The following is a 15077-nucleotide window of genomic DNA, read 5'->3' on the forward strand; positions in this document are numbered from 1 at the left end:
GATCAGAAAGTAGGATTAAATAATTATTATTTAATCCTACTTTCTGATCACCTGTCCTCATGAGAATAAGTGTTTGTACAAAGTCAGGGAAAATTTATCTAGAAGGATGTCCTTGAACTCAGCATTTGAAAAAAATCATTTCAGCAGATGCTTCACTTATTCTCATGAGGACAGGTGATCAGAAAGTAGGATTAAATAATTATTATTTAATCCTACTTTCTGATCACCTGTCCTCATGAGAATAAGTGTTTGTACAAAGTCAGGGAAAATTTATCTAGAAGGATGTCCTTGAACTCAGCATTTGAAAAAAATCATTTCAGCAGATGCTTCAGGGTGTAATATAATTTTACCATTACCATGTTTAGGCTTCTAAGACTTGAAGTGGAGATTGAGTCGTAAATTGTTCTATTTGTTTTGGACCTGTGTGGTCAATATGACTGGAACTGCTATTGAACTTCAGTCAGGGACTGGAAAAACTCTCCCAGACCTTTTTGTTGATGCTGCCTGTGTTCCAATCCAGTCCAAATGATGAAAACAAGACTTGCTTGGTTGGGCATGGTATCTTATGTTCTTTCACAGAGAATCGTCATCTCGAAGGAAGTACACGAAAGTACACTCGCAAATGTGGGAGTTGAGTTTCTGACGGAACCCACAGCTGCGAGGGACGAAAGAGCTCTCAGAGCAGGAAATGACTTGACCTCCCCCAGTGCGAGATGGGCCCGCCCTGACAACAACCCCCACTGCACTGCGTCGCAGGTCACCACCACAGGCACCCACTCTAAATACCCTGCAGGAAATGGGCTTGCCCATCTGTCAGAAATCACCTCAAACTCATGAAAATATGGACGCCGCTAGCCCCCCCAAGATAAACATTTAAGTGCATTTTGTGACCTGTGAACTTTTTTGGCTTCAAATCTCAGGGTGGCCACTCACAGAACTGTTGCTGAATGCAAGGATTTTTTAGCATTTTTTTTTGTTACTTGCTTGTAGTATTACATCAGGGGTAGGGAACCTATGGCTCGGGAGCCATATGTGGCTCTTTTGATGGGTGTATATGGCTTTCCGTCTTTTTAAGTCATATTTTTTCTTCATTAGACTCTTCTGAATGCATCCTCTCATTGATGCTCATTGATTAGTAACAGTGAAATAATGTTTTCAAAAGAATTCAGACTTTTTTTTTTACTTCAAAGTGGTGAAATGAATAATAAATGCTGACATTTTCATGTATTTTGACTTTTAAATTCTGTGTATGGCTCTCAAGGAATAATGTTTGAAAATATCAATTGTTTATGGCTTGGGAGCCATATGTGGCTCTTTTGATGGGTGTATATGGCTATCTGCCTTTTTAAATCATAATCTTTCTTCATTAGACTCTTCTATATGCATTCTCTCATTGATATTCATTGATTAGCAAGAGTGAAATAATGTTCTCAAAAGAATTCCGACTTTTTTTTAACGTTCAAAGTGGTGAAATGAATAATAAATGCTCACATTTTAATGTATTTTTACTTTTAAATTCTGTGTATGGCTCTCTTCGTCAAAAAGGTTTTCTGACCCCTGTATTACGTAGTTATCCTCAGTTTAGGACTTAAAGAATAGCGAATAAATTCTCAAACGAGTGACAAATACAATAACAAAGCACTTCCTCTAATGTTGGAATGACACAACAGGATGTGGATCACATTTGTCACATGACAAGTTTGATTGCTGCAATACATTACCTGTGCAACAATGTATGTGACTATAAACTTTTTATTATTATTATTTTTTTACTGCTGCAAGCTCAGCAAGAAACATGAATGAAATATAACAGCAGCTAAATTCACTTATTCATGTGTTTTTAAAAATCTCTTTCTTATTTATGTCTTTCTTTAGTCTGTATAGTTTAGTGGTCCAGTTTACAGCTTCCTCAACATGAGGTTCCCTGTTTTAAATCTGCTGGGATGTTTCCCCCTGTGCTCGTGTGGGTTTTTGTCCAACCTCCAGAAAACACGGATGTTAGATTTATTGAGCCAGTGAGAGAAATATAAACATTGGTACAAAAAAGGTTTTCTTTCTTCCTTTTTAAACGACAGTTGCTTTTTTGTATAGAACACATGTCCTTAGTATAGATCTGTGTATGAAAAATAAATAAATGTCAGACCTGGTAGAATGCTACATGGCATTATAAGTGATTTTTTAAAAGTAAATGGATTAAAAGAACTGGATTAAAAGCCCTGAATATTCAGTTTTTTTATAGATCTAAAACAATGTTTATTTGAGCTTTTTTTAAATATATTTTTAGATTTTACAAAAGGATTTTTGAACTAAAAACAGGAAAATTGATTAAAAATGACAATTATTGATTTAAAAGGGGGAAAATCAGGAAATGTAATATACATCTATACTTTCCATTTTAATTTAATCCTAAAACAGAAAGTCGGCACTCATGATTGACTTTCCCGGGCCACACAAAATGATGCGGTGGGCCAGATTTGGCCCCCGGGCCACCACTTTGACACATGTGCTCTAACGGCAGAATATGTATACCAAAGGTTTGAAAAATGTGTGGTTGAAAAAGCGCCTTTGTGCATTTTCTACACTTCCTATTCCCTCCCACCGCAGAAAATAAAACAATGAAACGTTGTGAGATTCAGATTAGTGTATATATAAACAGATGGGCTCAGGCACACTGTGACCTTGACGGGGATAAGTGGTGCTGAAAAATGAATGGATGGAGGTGCGTCTTACTATGCCAATGACCACTGAGTTTACATAATACTCCAGCCTCGCAGTTCTGGAGTCAAAGGGTTGGATTCCCAGGTGGGTCCTCACTGTGTGGAGTTTGCATGTTGTCCCTGGACTTGCGTGGGTTTTCTCTGGGTACTCTGGTTCCCTTCATCATCCCCAAAAAACATGGACATATGAGCATAAATGGTTGTCCTTAATATTCTTGTGCCTTGCAATTGGCTGGCCACCAATTCAGGGTGTCCAGGGTCTGGTGCTCGTAGTTATCTGGGATAGGCTCCAGCACCCCCTTGTAAGAATAAGTGATTCAGAAAATGAATGAACGTTGCAGAAGACTACAGTTGGCCCCTGTGGCATAGTTTGGATACTAATGAGTAGAGCGACAGGACATGTGCACCCCTGCCAGGCCATATCATATACTAAATACCAGGGGTGCTCTTGAGCCGCATGTGGCTCCTAGCCAAAATGAATGCGACTCTTTGCTTCTTCTCATATTTTGTCTATACTTTGTCTCGTTTCGTGTTTCTATATCAGGGGTGGGCAAACTTTTGGGCCCAGAGGCCATATTGACTCTAAAAATTTGACAGATGGACCGGGTCAGCACAAGATACGATACATATAAAAAAGTGCATCCGTTAACAGTACATATGAAACATAAACATAAAAAGAGGACTAAAGTATTAACATACTCATCACTCATCATTAAAGTAAAAAGTATAAAGTACAAAGTCAAGTAAAAAGGAATGTATTAAGAAATATTAAAATGTAATTTAAAAAAAACATAAAAGGGCTGTAAACACGAAAAAACAAATAAGAGTGGACAGAGCTACTGCCACTGACTTCCGCGCGACGGTGCCATCTTGGGGAAAAAACATTATTTGGACAACGTCGGCGGGCCGGATTAAAAGGCCTAGCGGGCCGGATGTGGCCCGCGGGCCGTAGTTTGCCCATTGTTTATGTATCATAACCCTAGTCCCAACACAGCCAATTTCAATGCCTCAACCCGGTCCAATGCCATTAAAGGGTTGACTATTACTGGTGCAATCTGAGGTTTTTGGTACGTGTGACATCACAGTAAAAGAGTCGTGATTTAAAATGAGGCAATTGGTGTTTTGACTTTTAGGGAGTGCTGCCCCTTTAAGAGGAGGTTGGGGTGGAGTTTCAAGCGCACCAAGGCATTTATATAAGGCCACGTGCTGACGTCACGGAGACACAATGAGCTCACTTCTCATTCTCATTCTTGTTTATAGTACATCCTGATGCACATGGCTGGCTCCGCGCTGGCTACGAGCGAAAGATGGAGCTCAGATGGCCTCCAAGTCGGTGAGTCTTCAAAACCTTCTTAATGTTCATCTCGTAGAAATCAAATGAAACGTATTCATAGTTTAGGGCGATCGCTGAACATTCGCCATTCCGATGTCAAGAGGGGAGCAGGGATTTTCTTGAATTACGTCTTCCTCGAGTGAATTTACGGCGAATATATGGGAGGGGGATGACTTTAGTTATCATCTCATGGTGGGGTTTTAACTGAGAGTTGTCCAGATGGTGTAACTTTATTCGTGTCAGGATGTGCTTGAGTTCGCCTAAATTATGAATGACTCGCTTGACGTCCGCTAACGATAGTCGACTCACGACTGCATGACTGAGACTCACCGCTAGGGGCACTACTGTACATATATGCAGTCTAAAGGGGGATTCGGGCATTTTCATGTTAGAGACCGCTTACACACACTTTGTAGAGTAGACTATTTATAATATTAACTAAGTACAAATATAATATCAACGTGTTTAGGAGGAAAAAATAAATATACCCACTCTCACAAAAGTCTTCCTATTTTATTTACTTCAGTAAATGATGGGTAATTTTGATTTTTGATAAAAAATGTAACCTCATTCTTTGGTCAATTTGTCCACAATATTAACATTTAGTAATATTCAAATGTACATTATGTGACCCAAAATCTGATGTTCACAAATGTCTAAATTATAATGTTTATTTATTTTATGTACTATCTATTTTTATGAATAAATAATAATAATAAAATAGCATCAAGTTAAAATGGATAAACACTGAAACACTCTACTAATGGTCTTCAATAACGCTATTTAAAAAAATACTTACTTTTTAACTAATTTCCTGCAATAGGACAGCAATTGGAATCAAATTCATTTATGCTAGGAGGACTTTGATTGGCAGTCAAACTAGATTGGACACCCAAAGCCGTCAGAAAGAAGCTAATGAATTAAATGGCTTCCATATAAGGGGTTAACACACATCGTGCTTGCACCAAGAAGACAAAAATTTGGACATGAATCATCCTTAAAGGTGACATAACAATTCTATTAATACGGCCATTGTTGAGAATATTTCACGCCACTCTTCATTTTGATTAATATTGAAGCTGTCTCTGTTTTTTTTGGAATGCTGTAAAACAAATACCAGAAAAGGTGCATGAAGTTTTTGTCCTACTTACTGTTTTTGTTCAGAATGTACTATTTATTCAAGGCGTTGAAATGTTTCCCACCCATTCATTCCGATTAAGACTACGCGATTAACCGATCATTAACTAGTGAGGAAATTAAAATAAAGAAATAATCCTAATATTGCATCATTGTTCATATTGACATTGGTTAACCCTTCAGTTATGTTTTATGTTCAGGCATAACCAGAAACACCCTATTTAACAAGAATAGAAATCACAGCATTTTAATAGCGATAACTGAAAATACTTACTTACTGACTGAAAATACATACTTACTTTCGCCACCTTTTCAAATCTCACTTCTAATCAATCTTTTTAGGTCAATTTGACTTGAAGAATAGTTTTTTTGGTCCAAAAATCTCCAAAACAAACAAAAAAAATAGTTAAATTAGTTTTATAACTATTATTGATATCATTAGTGCACTTGCTGATCATTTTTTAATGAAAATGTGATAAAACAGCATTTATATCGTAAAAATTTATTTCTATTAATAGTAATTAGCTTAAAAAAATAGTTACCGTATTTTCACGACTATAAGGCGCACCGCATTAAAAGGCGCACCGCATTAAAAGGCGCACCGCATTATAAGGCGCACCCTCAATTAATGACACCTTTTTTCAATTTATAAAGCAGACTGGATTATAAGGTGCACTGTATTATAAGGCGCACTGTATTATAAGGCGCACTGTATTATAAGGCGCACTGTATTATAAGGCCCACTGTATTATAAGGCCCACTGTATTATAAGGCCCACTGTATTATAAGGCCCACTGTATTATAAGGCGCACTGTATTATAAGGCGCACTGTATTATAAGGCACACTGTATTATAAGGCCCACTGTATTATAAGGCCCACTGTATTATAAGGCCCACTGTATTATAAGGCCCACTGTATTATAAGGCGCACTGTATTATAAGACGCACTATATTATAAGGCATTGACAGGTGCACCGCATTAAAAGGCACACTGCATTATAAGGCGCACCCTCAATTAATGACACTTTTTTTCAATATATAAAGCACACTGGATTATAAGGCGCACTGTATTATAAGGCGCACTGTATTGTAAGGTGCACTGTCTATTTTGGAGAAAATTTAAGACTTTTAAGTGCGCCTTATAGTTGTGAATATACAGTAATATGTGGACGATTTTCATTTGGTAACAATGCTGTAATATTACAATAGTATTTCTTTGCTTGAGTGCAATGGACTATTGGCATGAATATGAGTGGTGGTATTGTTATTTTATTTTATTTTTTGCTTTAAATGAAGTCAGTTCTCTCCAAAGTTCCTCTTAGTTTGAACTTGACATTTTTATTCCTGTGCTTGCGTGGGTTTTTTTTCCAGGCATGTAGCGTTTATTTAATGGGTTGAAGAGGATAAAAAGTGCTTATTTGTAGGAAGGCGGGTAGCTATTAAAGAAGAGACGTCTAGTATTTGTTTGAGACTCTTTTCATAAGGGTTTACATTCCAGACCACCCCTTCAATAGATGAAAACTCTCCAAGTATTGCTACATATTTTATAGTTTGACGCAAACACTTTATTAGCAATGCATGAATGACGAGGAAGTTCACATACAATGACTTACTGTTGGACAGCTATTTCCTGGAGTATAACAATAGAAATTACATATTGTGTAGAACATTTAGTGACATTGTCATTTTAGGCTACTGGAAGCTGTACAACTCAAGTGCTTTTTTATTGTAATACTTTGTTTAGTGAAGTCATTAAATCACATTGTCTGTCACATGGCAATTTTGAATTGTATGTTTTGATCTCTATCTTCTAGTTCCGGGGTCGGGAACCTTTTTGAAAGAGAGAGTCATAAACTATTCTTATTTTCTAATGTTATTACTAAAGAACCATTCTCAGAATTTAAAAGTAAAAATGTATAAAAATGTGCGATTATTTTTGTCATTTCACCACTTTTTAATCACAATAAGTCTCTGATTTCTTTTTACAACTTTCTTATGCTGTTGCTAATCAATCCGTATTAATGAGTTGAGTAATGAAAAACTATATTATATTTAAAGGGGTGCTAGAGCTAATCTCAACACCGCAGTGTCAACGTGACACTCCTATTGGTGCATTTGGGACTCGGCTCTCTCACTTTCCATATTTTACCTCACAGGTTAGTGGAGAGCCATATGAACCCATTGATAGAACCAAATATGGCTCTCGAGCCATAGGTTCCCTAACCCTGTTCTAGTCAGTGCGCATGTACTCAAGTAGGTTAGTTTAATAAGTGTGCCATATGAATGACTCTTAGTGTCCTAATGGCCATCTCTCACCGTCAATGGCAGCCACTGACTTCAGAGGGGGGGTTGTTCCGCTAAAATTTCTATGCCCACTCCGTCCGGTGGTCTATGTTCTGTCCTCACCTCATGGGAAAGTTCACTGGCATTGTAAAGCCCTGCTTCATTGCACTCCAAAGTGTCACAAAGGCCCATTTATAGCTGAGAGTGGCTCCATTCATGCACACCGAGCGAGCCAACTGGCGCTACAATTCCTCCATCTCCGAGGCTCACTGGCTGGATTTGGATGAAATAAATATCCAAATAGTTGTGTGGGAGCCTGTTTACATTTGAGTTGTTGGATGTTTTTTTATGCATCCCTTAATACGACACACCTCAAAAGAGCAATATTGTGTCAGGTTGGTGGCTAACTGTGGTACTGCAACTATGAACAAAATATTGAAATACATACAGGTTTCCCTAGGCACCTGATGGCGCAGTGGTTCTTCTGCCTGACTTTGGTGTGGGCAGTCTGGGTTCAATTCCCACTTGGTGACAATGAGAGTGGCTCGATTATATCTGTTAAATAGTTATTTGTTTTTCCCTTTTTGTACACGTCTGTAAAAAAAGCCATCTACACACTAACACACTTACACTAACACACTTACACTAACACACTTACACTAACACACTTACACTAACACACTTACACTAACACACTAACACACACACACTAACACACACACACACACACACACACCAACACACACCAACACACACCAACACACACCAACACACACCAACACACACCAACACACACTAATACACACACTAATACACACACTAATACACACACTAACATACAAACACACACACACACTAACATACAAACACACACACACACACTAACATACAAACACACACACACACACTAACACAAACACACACACACTAACACAAACACACACACTAACATACAAACACACACACACACACACTAACATACAAACACACACACACACACTAACACAAACACACACACACTAACACAAACACACATACTAACACACACATATTAACACACACACACTAACACACACACACTAACACACACACTAACACACACACTAACACACACACTAACACACACACTAACACATTACACTAACACACACACACACACACACACACTAACATACACACACTAACACACACACACTAACACACACACACACACACACTAACACACACACACACACACTAACACACACACACTAACACACACACACTAACACACACACACTAACACACACACACTAACACACACACACACACACACACACACACACACACACACACACTAACACAAACACACACTAACACACACACACTAACACACACACACACTAACACACACACACACACACTAACACACACACACACACACACACACACACACACACACAGACTAACACACAGGGACACACATAAGTTACTTAATAACTCTTCAAGTATTTCAAATGGCCCACTTTTTTATTTTTACTTTGAAAAGTATTCTATCAATCCAACAGCATTTTTACTCGAGTAGAAATATTTGCCTGGACTGATTGGAGAAGGAATGTACGCTCATTCACAATAGTTTTTTTTTTTATATGTAATACAAGCATGATGAATATTTGCATTTTAAAAGAGCATTCATTACACATTATTCTAATATTTCACCATCATGTTCCTGCATTGTGATCATTGGACTATAGCAAACCCTTGCAGGTGAAATGAACTGGACATTCATCACTGTCAATGAGTTGAAAATATATAAATGAGCCAAAGTATCATCTACTATACTATTATTGGATCAGGCCAAGGATTTGAAGAAAGCCTGGCAGTGTGCAGTGCTTTCGGATGTAGCATGGTGTAGCTTATCAACCACATTCACAAGAATGCTAGACAATCGGCCACTGTTGTTGGGAGGGCGGATACTGCACGCTCTCATGGCCACGCCGAGAAAAGGAGGGCGGCGAACACCCGCTGATGCTGCTTGTCCTCCCACATCTGACCCGACCGGAGCTTGCGCGATTGTCCTGCATTAAGCTGACACGCGGCTGGATTTATTTGTTTGTTTGTTTGCCGCCCTGAGTTCAGCCATTCCCAAATCGGCAGTTGGAAGTAATTTTTGTTAAAAAGGTATCATGGAAGTATTTGTTGTTGTTGTTGGGATGGAGGCTGGATCAAATTTATGGATATTTTGCTGCTGATTGGGTAATAGGACAGCTTAGGGCACGGGTGTCAAAGTGGCGGCCCGGGGGCCAAATCTGGCCCGCCGCATCATTTTTTGTGGCCCGGGAAAGTAAATCATGAGTGCTGACTTTCTGTTTTAGGATCAAATTCAAATGAAGAGTATAGATGTATATTACATTTCCTGATTTTCACCCTTTTCAATCAATATTTGTAATTTTTTACTCTTTTTTTTTTTTTCAGTTTTTTGTTCAAAAATCATTTTGTAAAATTTAAAAATATATTTTAAAAGCTAAAATAAACATTGTTTTAGACCAATAAAAAATGAATGTTCGGGGCTTTTAATCCATTTATAAAAAAAAAAAATCTAAATATTATATCTAAAATGGCCCGGCCCCTATGAAATTGTTTTATGAGAGTAGTCCTGGAGGGAAAAAAAATCAACTTATCCATGTTTTGTTATTTTAATATCAGGGATTTGTATTGTACGCGTGTTAGTTTGACACCTCTTTCACTGACTATACATGTTCATTCCACATTTTATTTTCACATTTGACAGGCAAATAAAAATAAAGTTCAAAATACACAACACATTGCAATGCGTACATACATTTTAGGTGAAACTATTTTATAGTTTGTCCATTTGCAAATGGAACAGCTTTGGGAATCATTACACCTGAAAAGTTTAGTTTGTGTACGTATTAACCTTTTGGTCTGCTTGCTTGTTTACTCTACTCTTCCTCCCCGACATATTTTGACTTACTTCAACACAAAAATACTTGGGGACGAACCAAAAATATATTTTTAAATAATTGACCTTGATTTTTAACTTTTCTTTCACTTTCTGCCTTCAACAGCACTGGTTCTATGGAAGCCATAATGGGTTAAATGGCAAGATCTGACTATTTCTGTGAGCGAGCCACTACCTTGTTGACATCACAACATGAGCCAAAACAACTACTGGACACAGCGTGACTTTAGCAGGTACTTGACTTCATATTTAACAAATCATTGGATGACACTGACCAATAAATAGGTGATGGAAATATATTGCCGTAAGGCGTCTAGTGAGTTAACTGGCTCACTACATCCTGGGTCAGACCACATGTCGTCATCCAGGCTACGCCGCATTTAATGACTCACTTCGGACGGGTTACGTGCACAAATGATTGACGCGTGCACGCCCTACGCTTGTTTTGCAGCGTGTTTTTGGACCTGGCCACCAGTGAGGGGGAGCAAAATCTGACGCAGACCGAGCAACGAATAATCCGAGAATGCAACAGTAAGTCTCCTTTCTTATTACCTTTTCTATTTGGTTCTTTTAATGTTTTAAGTGAGTAAAAGACACATTTTTATGAAGGAAGATTGGTTTTGAGGAACAGACAGATTGACCTCTGTTTTTTAAAGAAAACATTTTTTTCCATAATCTTTTCTATTGCTTTCTTAACAAATGCGCATGACAAAAAATAGTTTTCATTGTTAAAATGCAGTGGTTGTTTTTGTTTGTCTTTTTGTTATATAGCTATTCCTCAAAATACAAATTTAAAATGTTCTTTGACCATGTTTGTAACTCGAAAAGTAGGTCTCAAATTATCTTTCTCCATTAAAATGCCTAAAAAATATGTATACATGTCATACCTCTACTTATGAATGAATGCCTCTAGGTACAAAATGTTGTGGTTATGAAAGCTTTTAATATGCAAATGTATACTTTGAGATACGAAAGATCCAAGTTACGAAATTCTCCCAAAAAGTAAATACATTTCCTTATCTGTTATTTTATTTAAAAAATATTGTCATGGATGCATTGATTCTCACTTTAGAAACTCGCTAGACTCTACTTGACTCTCATTGGCTGTCTCGCAACAACCACTATACAGTGCTACATCGACATATGAGCATCCCGACATATGAGCAATTTGAGATGCGAGTAAAATTTCGAGCAAATAATTATCTCGAGATACGAGAAAGCTAAGTGGCCAAGACATGAGAGGCTGTTTATGATTTTAGCCCACTTTTTTGCCCCATCTCTTTCGTGTATAACGGATATCTACGAGCACTGGGTGGAGCGTTGCATTTTTTTCCGTTTTTTTCCCGTCACTCAGCGCGAATGGCGTGCGATCACTCGTATGGGGGGTATATATTACTTCTCGTTGGCAAGTGGTCGTGCGTTATCCTATTGTGAGGACATTTTTGTGTATCATTTTCGGAATATTTTCGAAGGGAAAACAAAAGCAAACAGCCCATTGAGAGTGAAAGTCAGGGTGGAGGCGGGGCAAATAGTCAACCCAGGAGAATAAAGATATCAAACTTTAATACAAATTTTGAATTAAATTTAGTATAAGGTTAGATTAAACTATTTTTTGAGTGTATCCGCATCATAATCCAAATTCATTTAAATGTGTTTGTTATATTATGATTCATTGGTGCAAAATGTCTCCCTCACTTATCTCACATTTTTGCCTGCCAGTCGAAGCAAAAGAAGAAAAAACTCAGCTCAACAACAGCTCTTATCTTAAAAAAAAACTCTTTAATTGGGTCACTTATATCTTAAAACACCACCGATTGTTACTATCGGTCATCTTTCCAGATTATGTATTATTGTGATAGCATTTCCGGTGAATTTTGTTTATTCTTGTGGTTTTAGTTTTCATGATTTGTTCGTACATTTTGATATCAAGATGTGTGGTTTGCATTCCAAACGCGGTTTGTCGTCACGCTATACGTTTTTGGGGCGACGTCGGTCGGCCCACCAGCTGCCGTCCCACGTGGGACGTTTCCGCAGTCAAAGTTATGGGAAGCTCCGTTAAGATAGTGTCCATTCTCTGCGTTAATCAGGGTGTTGTGGCTGATGTTTGACGACAAAGATGACGGGTTAAGTGCTTGTTTTCTAAGGCCTTGTCACTCCCTTTCCTGTTTGGTGCCTGTCGCCGACTGTTTTCCCCGCTGCTTGACCTATCACCATGCTCGGCTTAGACATTGCATGTTCTTTTCCATGTTCCGTCCCCTGAGAGCCGTTTCCTCCCGGGTAGGAAACTTACGATAGGGAGACCTTGTACAGATAGGTCCGGCATTATTTGGACAATGGTAGACTTTTAATCTGGGCTTTTTTTTAGGACTCCCATGAATGAAAAATCAGTCATGTATTTATTATTCTCACGCAGACGCAGGAAGAACATGAAATTATACTACTTACTCTTATTTAGTACTTTAAATATAAAAGGAATATAGATCATTTTAACTAAGATGACTGCATTAAGTCGAAGGCCCAGTTTGGGTAAAATGAATTAGTTAAATCACATGTGTCAAAGTTGCGGCCAGTGTGCCAAATCTGGTCTGCCGCATCATTTTGTGTGGCCCGGGAAAGTCAAACATGAGTGCTAACTTTCTGTTTTAGGATCAAATTCAAATGAAGAGTATAGATGTATATTAAATTTCCTGATTTTCCCCCTTTTTAAATCAATATTTGTCATTTTTTAATTCATTTTTTCTGTGTTTTTAGTTCAAAAATAATTTTAAAAAATCTAAAAAAATATATAAAAGCTAAAATAAACATTTGTTAGGACATAAAAAATGAATATTCAGGGCTTTTAATCCAGTTCTTTTAATCCATTTATAAAGAAAAATCTAAATATTATATCTAAAATGGTCTGGCCCACATGAAACCGAGTTGACGTTAAAAGCGGTCCGCGAACCAACCCGAGTCTGACACCCTTGAGTTAAATAGTAAGCACATTGAATGAAAGCTATAAGAAAATAAAAAAAATACAAAAAAAATCAAAATAAAATAACATTAATTATAAAAGTAACTCACAAATGACAAATAATGTATACAAACTCACTGCTCTCACAACTCCATTCATTTGTTTTGGATTTTATTTTAAACATTTCTTCCTCCATTGACTGCAATAAACGTCCAAATGAGAAAAATGAGCATAATATAGAATGGTTTGTACAATGTCAAGCCAGAAAATAGCTTTAAGTGAACTTAATGATGACTTCAATGGATTGATAAGCCTAGCTAGCCATGTACCTCTATCCCACAAGGCATTTCCAACCCTATATAACTTGTAATCTTGTTCTTTTTACAGCAGACGTCTTCCTCCCGAAGAACCCTCGCTACTCTGATTCCTACTGCGTCCCGGCGGAGAAAACCACCGGCCCTCATGAAGGAGACCAGGTGGTTCCTCATAGTTCTTCCCACCGATGGACAGTATTTTGGGGCCCGCAGAAAGAAACCAAACCTTTACCGCCATTACCCGACCCCGAGGAACTCATGTCGGACGAAGCGGCGGATAACGAGGTGGAGTTCTTCAGCAACGAACGATGCCCACTTTTGCCCAAAAGCTGCCCGGCGATGGCGCGTGGGGACCGTGGTCAAGTCAATGCCGCCTATCGCCCCGGGAACGCCCCCTCGGCCTTTTCCTGGCCCGGCGGGGACTTCAAACTAACCAGCAGTGGCCGCCAGGAAACGCCATGCGCCGGATTTGACTGGGAGAAGCCTGAAATCCCTCCACGCATCCCCATCCCGCCTAAAAACTACCTTAAGACCCCTCGGGGTGAGGATAAGCCGCCCAAGATCCCTCCAAGGGTCCCCCTGGTTCCCCCCTGCCCACCACGGTCACCAAGCCCCAAAAGCCTCCCCATATACATCAACGGCGTGATGCCAGCGACACAAAGTTTTGCCGCAGACCCTCAGTACGTGAGTAGGTCGTTGGTGAGTGAGAGGGCGCCCCCTGTGGTGCCGACGTCCCCCTGCATCGTTCCCATTTTGAAGGACGGGAAAAAGGCCAGCGCCACGCACTATATTTTGCTCCCGCCGAGACAAATGACGTTTGCTGATCGGCGGGGGAGACTTTTGAGTGAACCTGCCAGATTGGGACATGAATGGCAGAATCGCTAATTACGTTGATGGGGAATGGCGTCTATTTCATCTCAATGTATTGATGGTATGGTCAAGATGAAACTCGATGGTAATTGTGAGAAATTCATGATTTACGTCGAATTGAGAAGGTTTTTTTAACTGTCTCGTTCACTTCAAATGGATGTCTTTTTGTGTCAATGGCAGTTAATGAGGTTAAAGTAAGAATGGTCAAATGTAAATAGCTTTTCAAACTAATTTGAATGAAAACATATTTACTATCAGGGGCTCCAAAAAAACTGCAGTTCTAAACTAGATTTGTCGATTGATTCCAGTAGAACTGGATCAGACAGCTTTGGCTGTCAGTGTCAGCCAATGAGGGAAACGAACAATGGACCCTTTCATGACCATGGTGCTTGGACGTTTGGTCGCCGGATGTTTGGTTGCCGGACGTTTGGTCGCCGGACGTTGGGTAGCCCGGACATTGGATCGACGGACGTTGGGTCGACGGACGTTGGGTCGACGGACGTTGGGT

The 15077-nt window shown here is 38.9% G+C and overlaps 1 protein-coding gene across 2 annotated transcripts; it reads left to right on the plus strand.

The window, feature by feature from the left end:
* The first annotated feature begins 3913 nt into the window (after positions 1-3913).
* On the plus strand, positions 3914-15014 carry errfi1b (ERBB receptor feedback inhibitor 1b). Of its 2 annotated transcripts, none has more exons than XM_077719182.1 (4): positions 3914-4050; positions 10539-10665; positions 10884-10963; positions 13773-15014. In XM_077719182.1, the coding sequence occupies exons 2-4, from the start codon at positions 10625-10627 to the stop codon at positions 14582-14584; spliced, it is 933 nt and encodes a 310-aa protein (XP_077575308.1). In that variant the 5' UTR covers positions 3914-4050; positions 10539-10624; the 3' UTR covers positions 14585-15014. The 2 variants fall into 2 exon arrangements, with proteins under 2 accessions (XP_077575308.1, XP_077575316.1); XM_077719190.1 differs by having other exon boundaries at positions 13776-15014.
* The last annotated feature ends 63 nt before the right edge of the window (positions 15015-15077 follow it).

This window comes from Stigmatopora nigra, chromosome 1, assembly GCF_051989575.1.
Source record: "Stigmatopora nigra isolate UIUO_SnigA chromosome 1, RoL_Snig_1.1, whole genome shotgun sequence".
NCBI classification, from domain to species: domain Eukaryota; kingdom Metazoa; phylum Chordata; class Actinopteri; order Syngnathiformes; family Syngnathidae; genus Stigmatopora; species Stigmatopora nigra.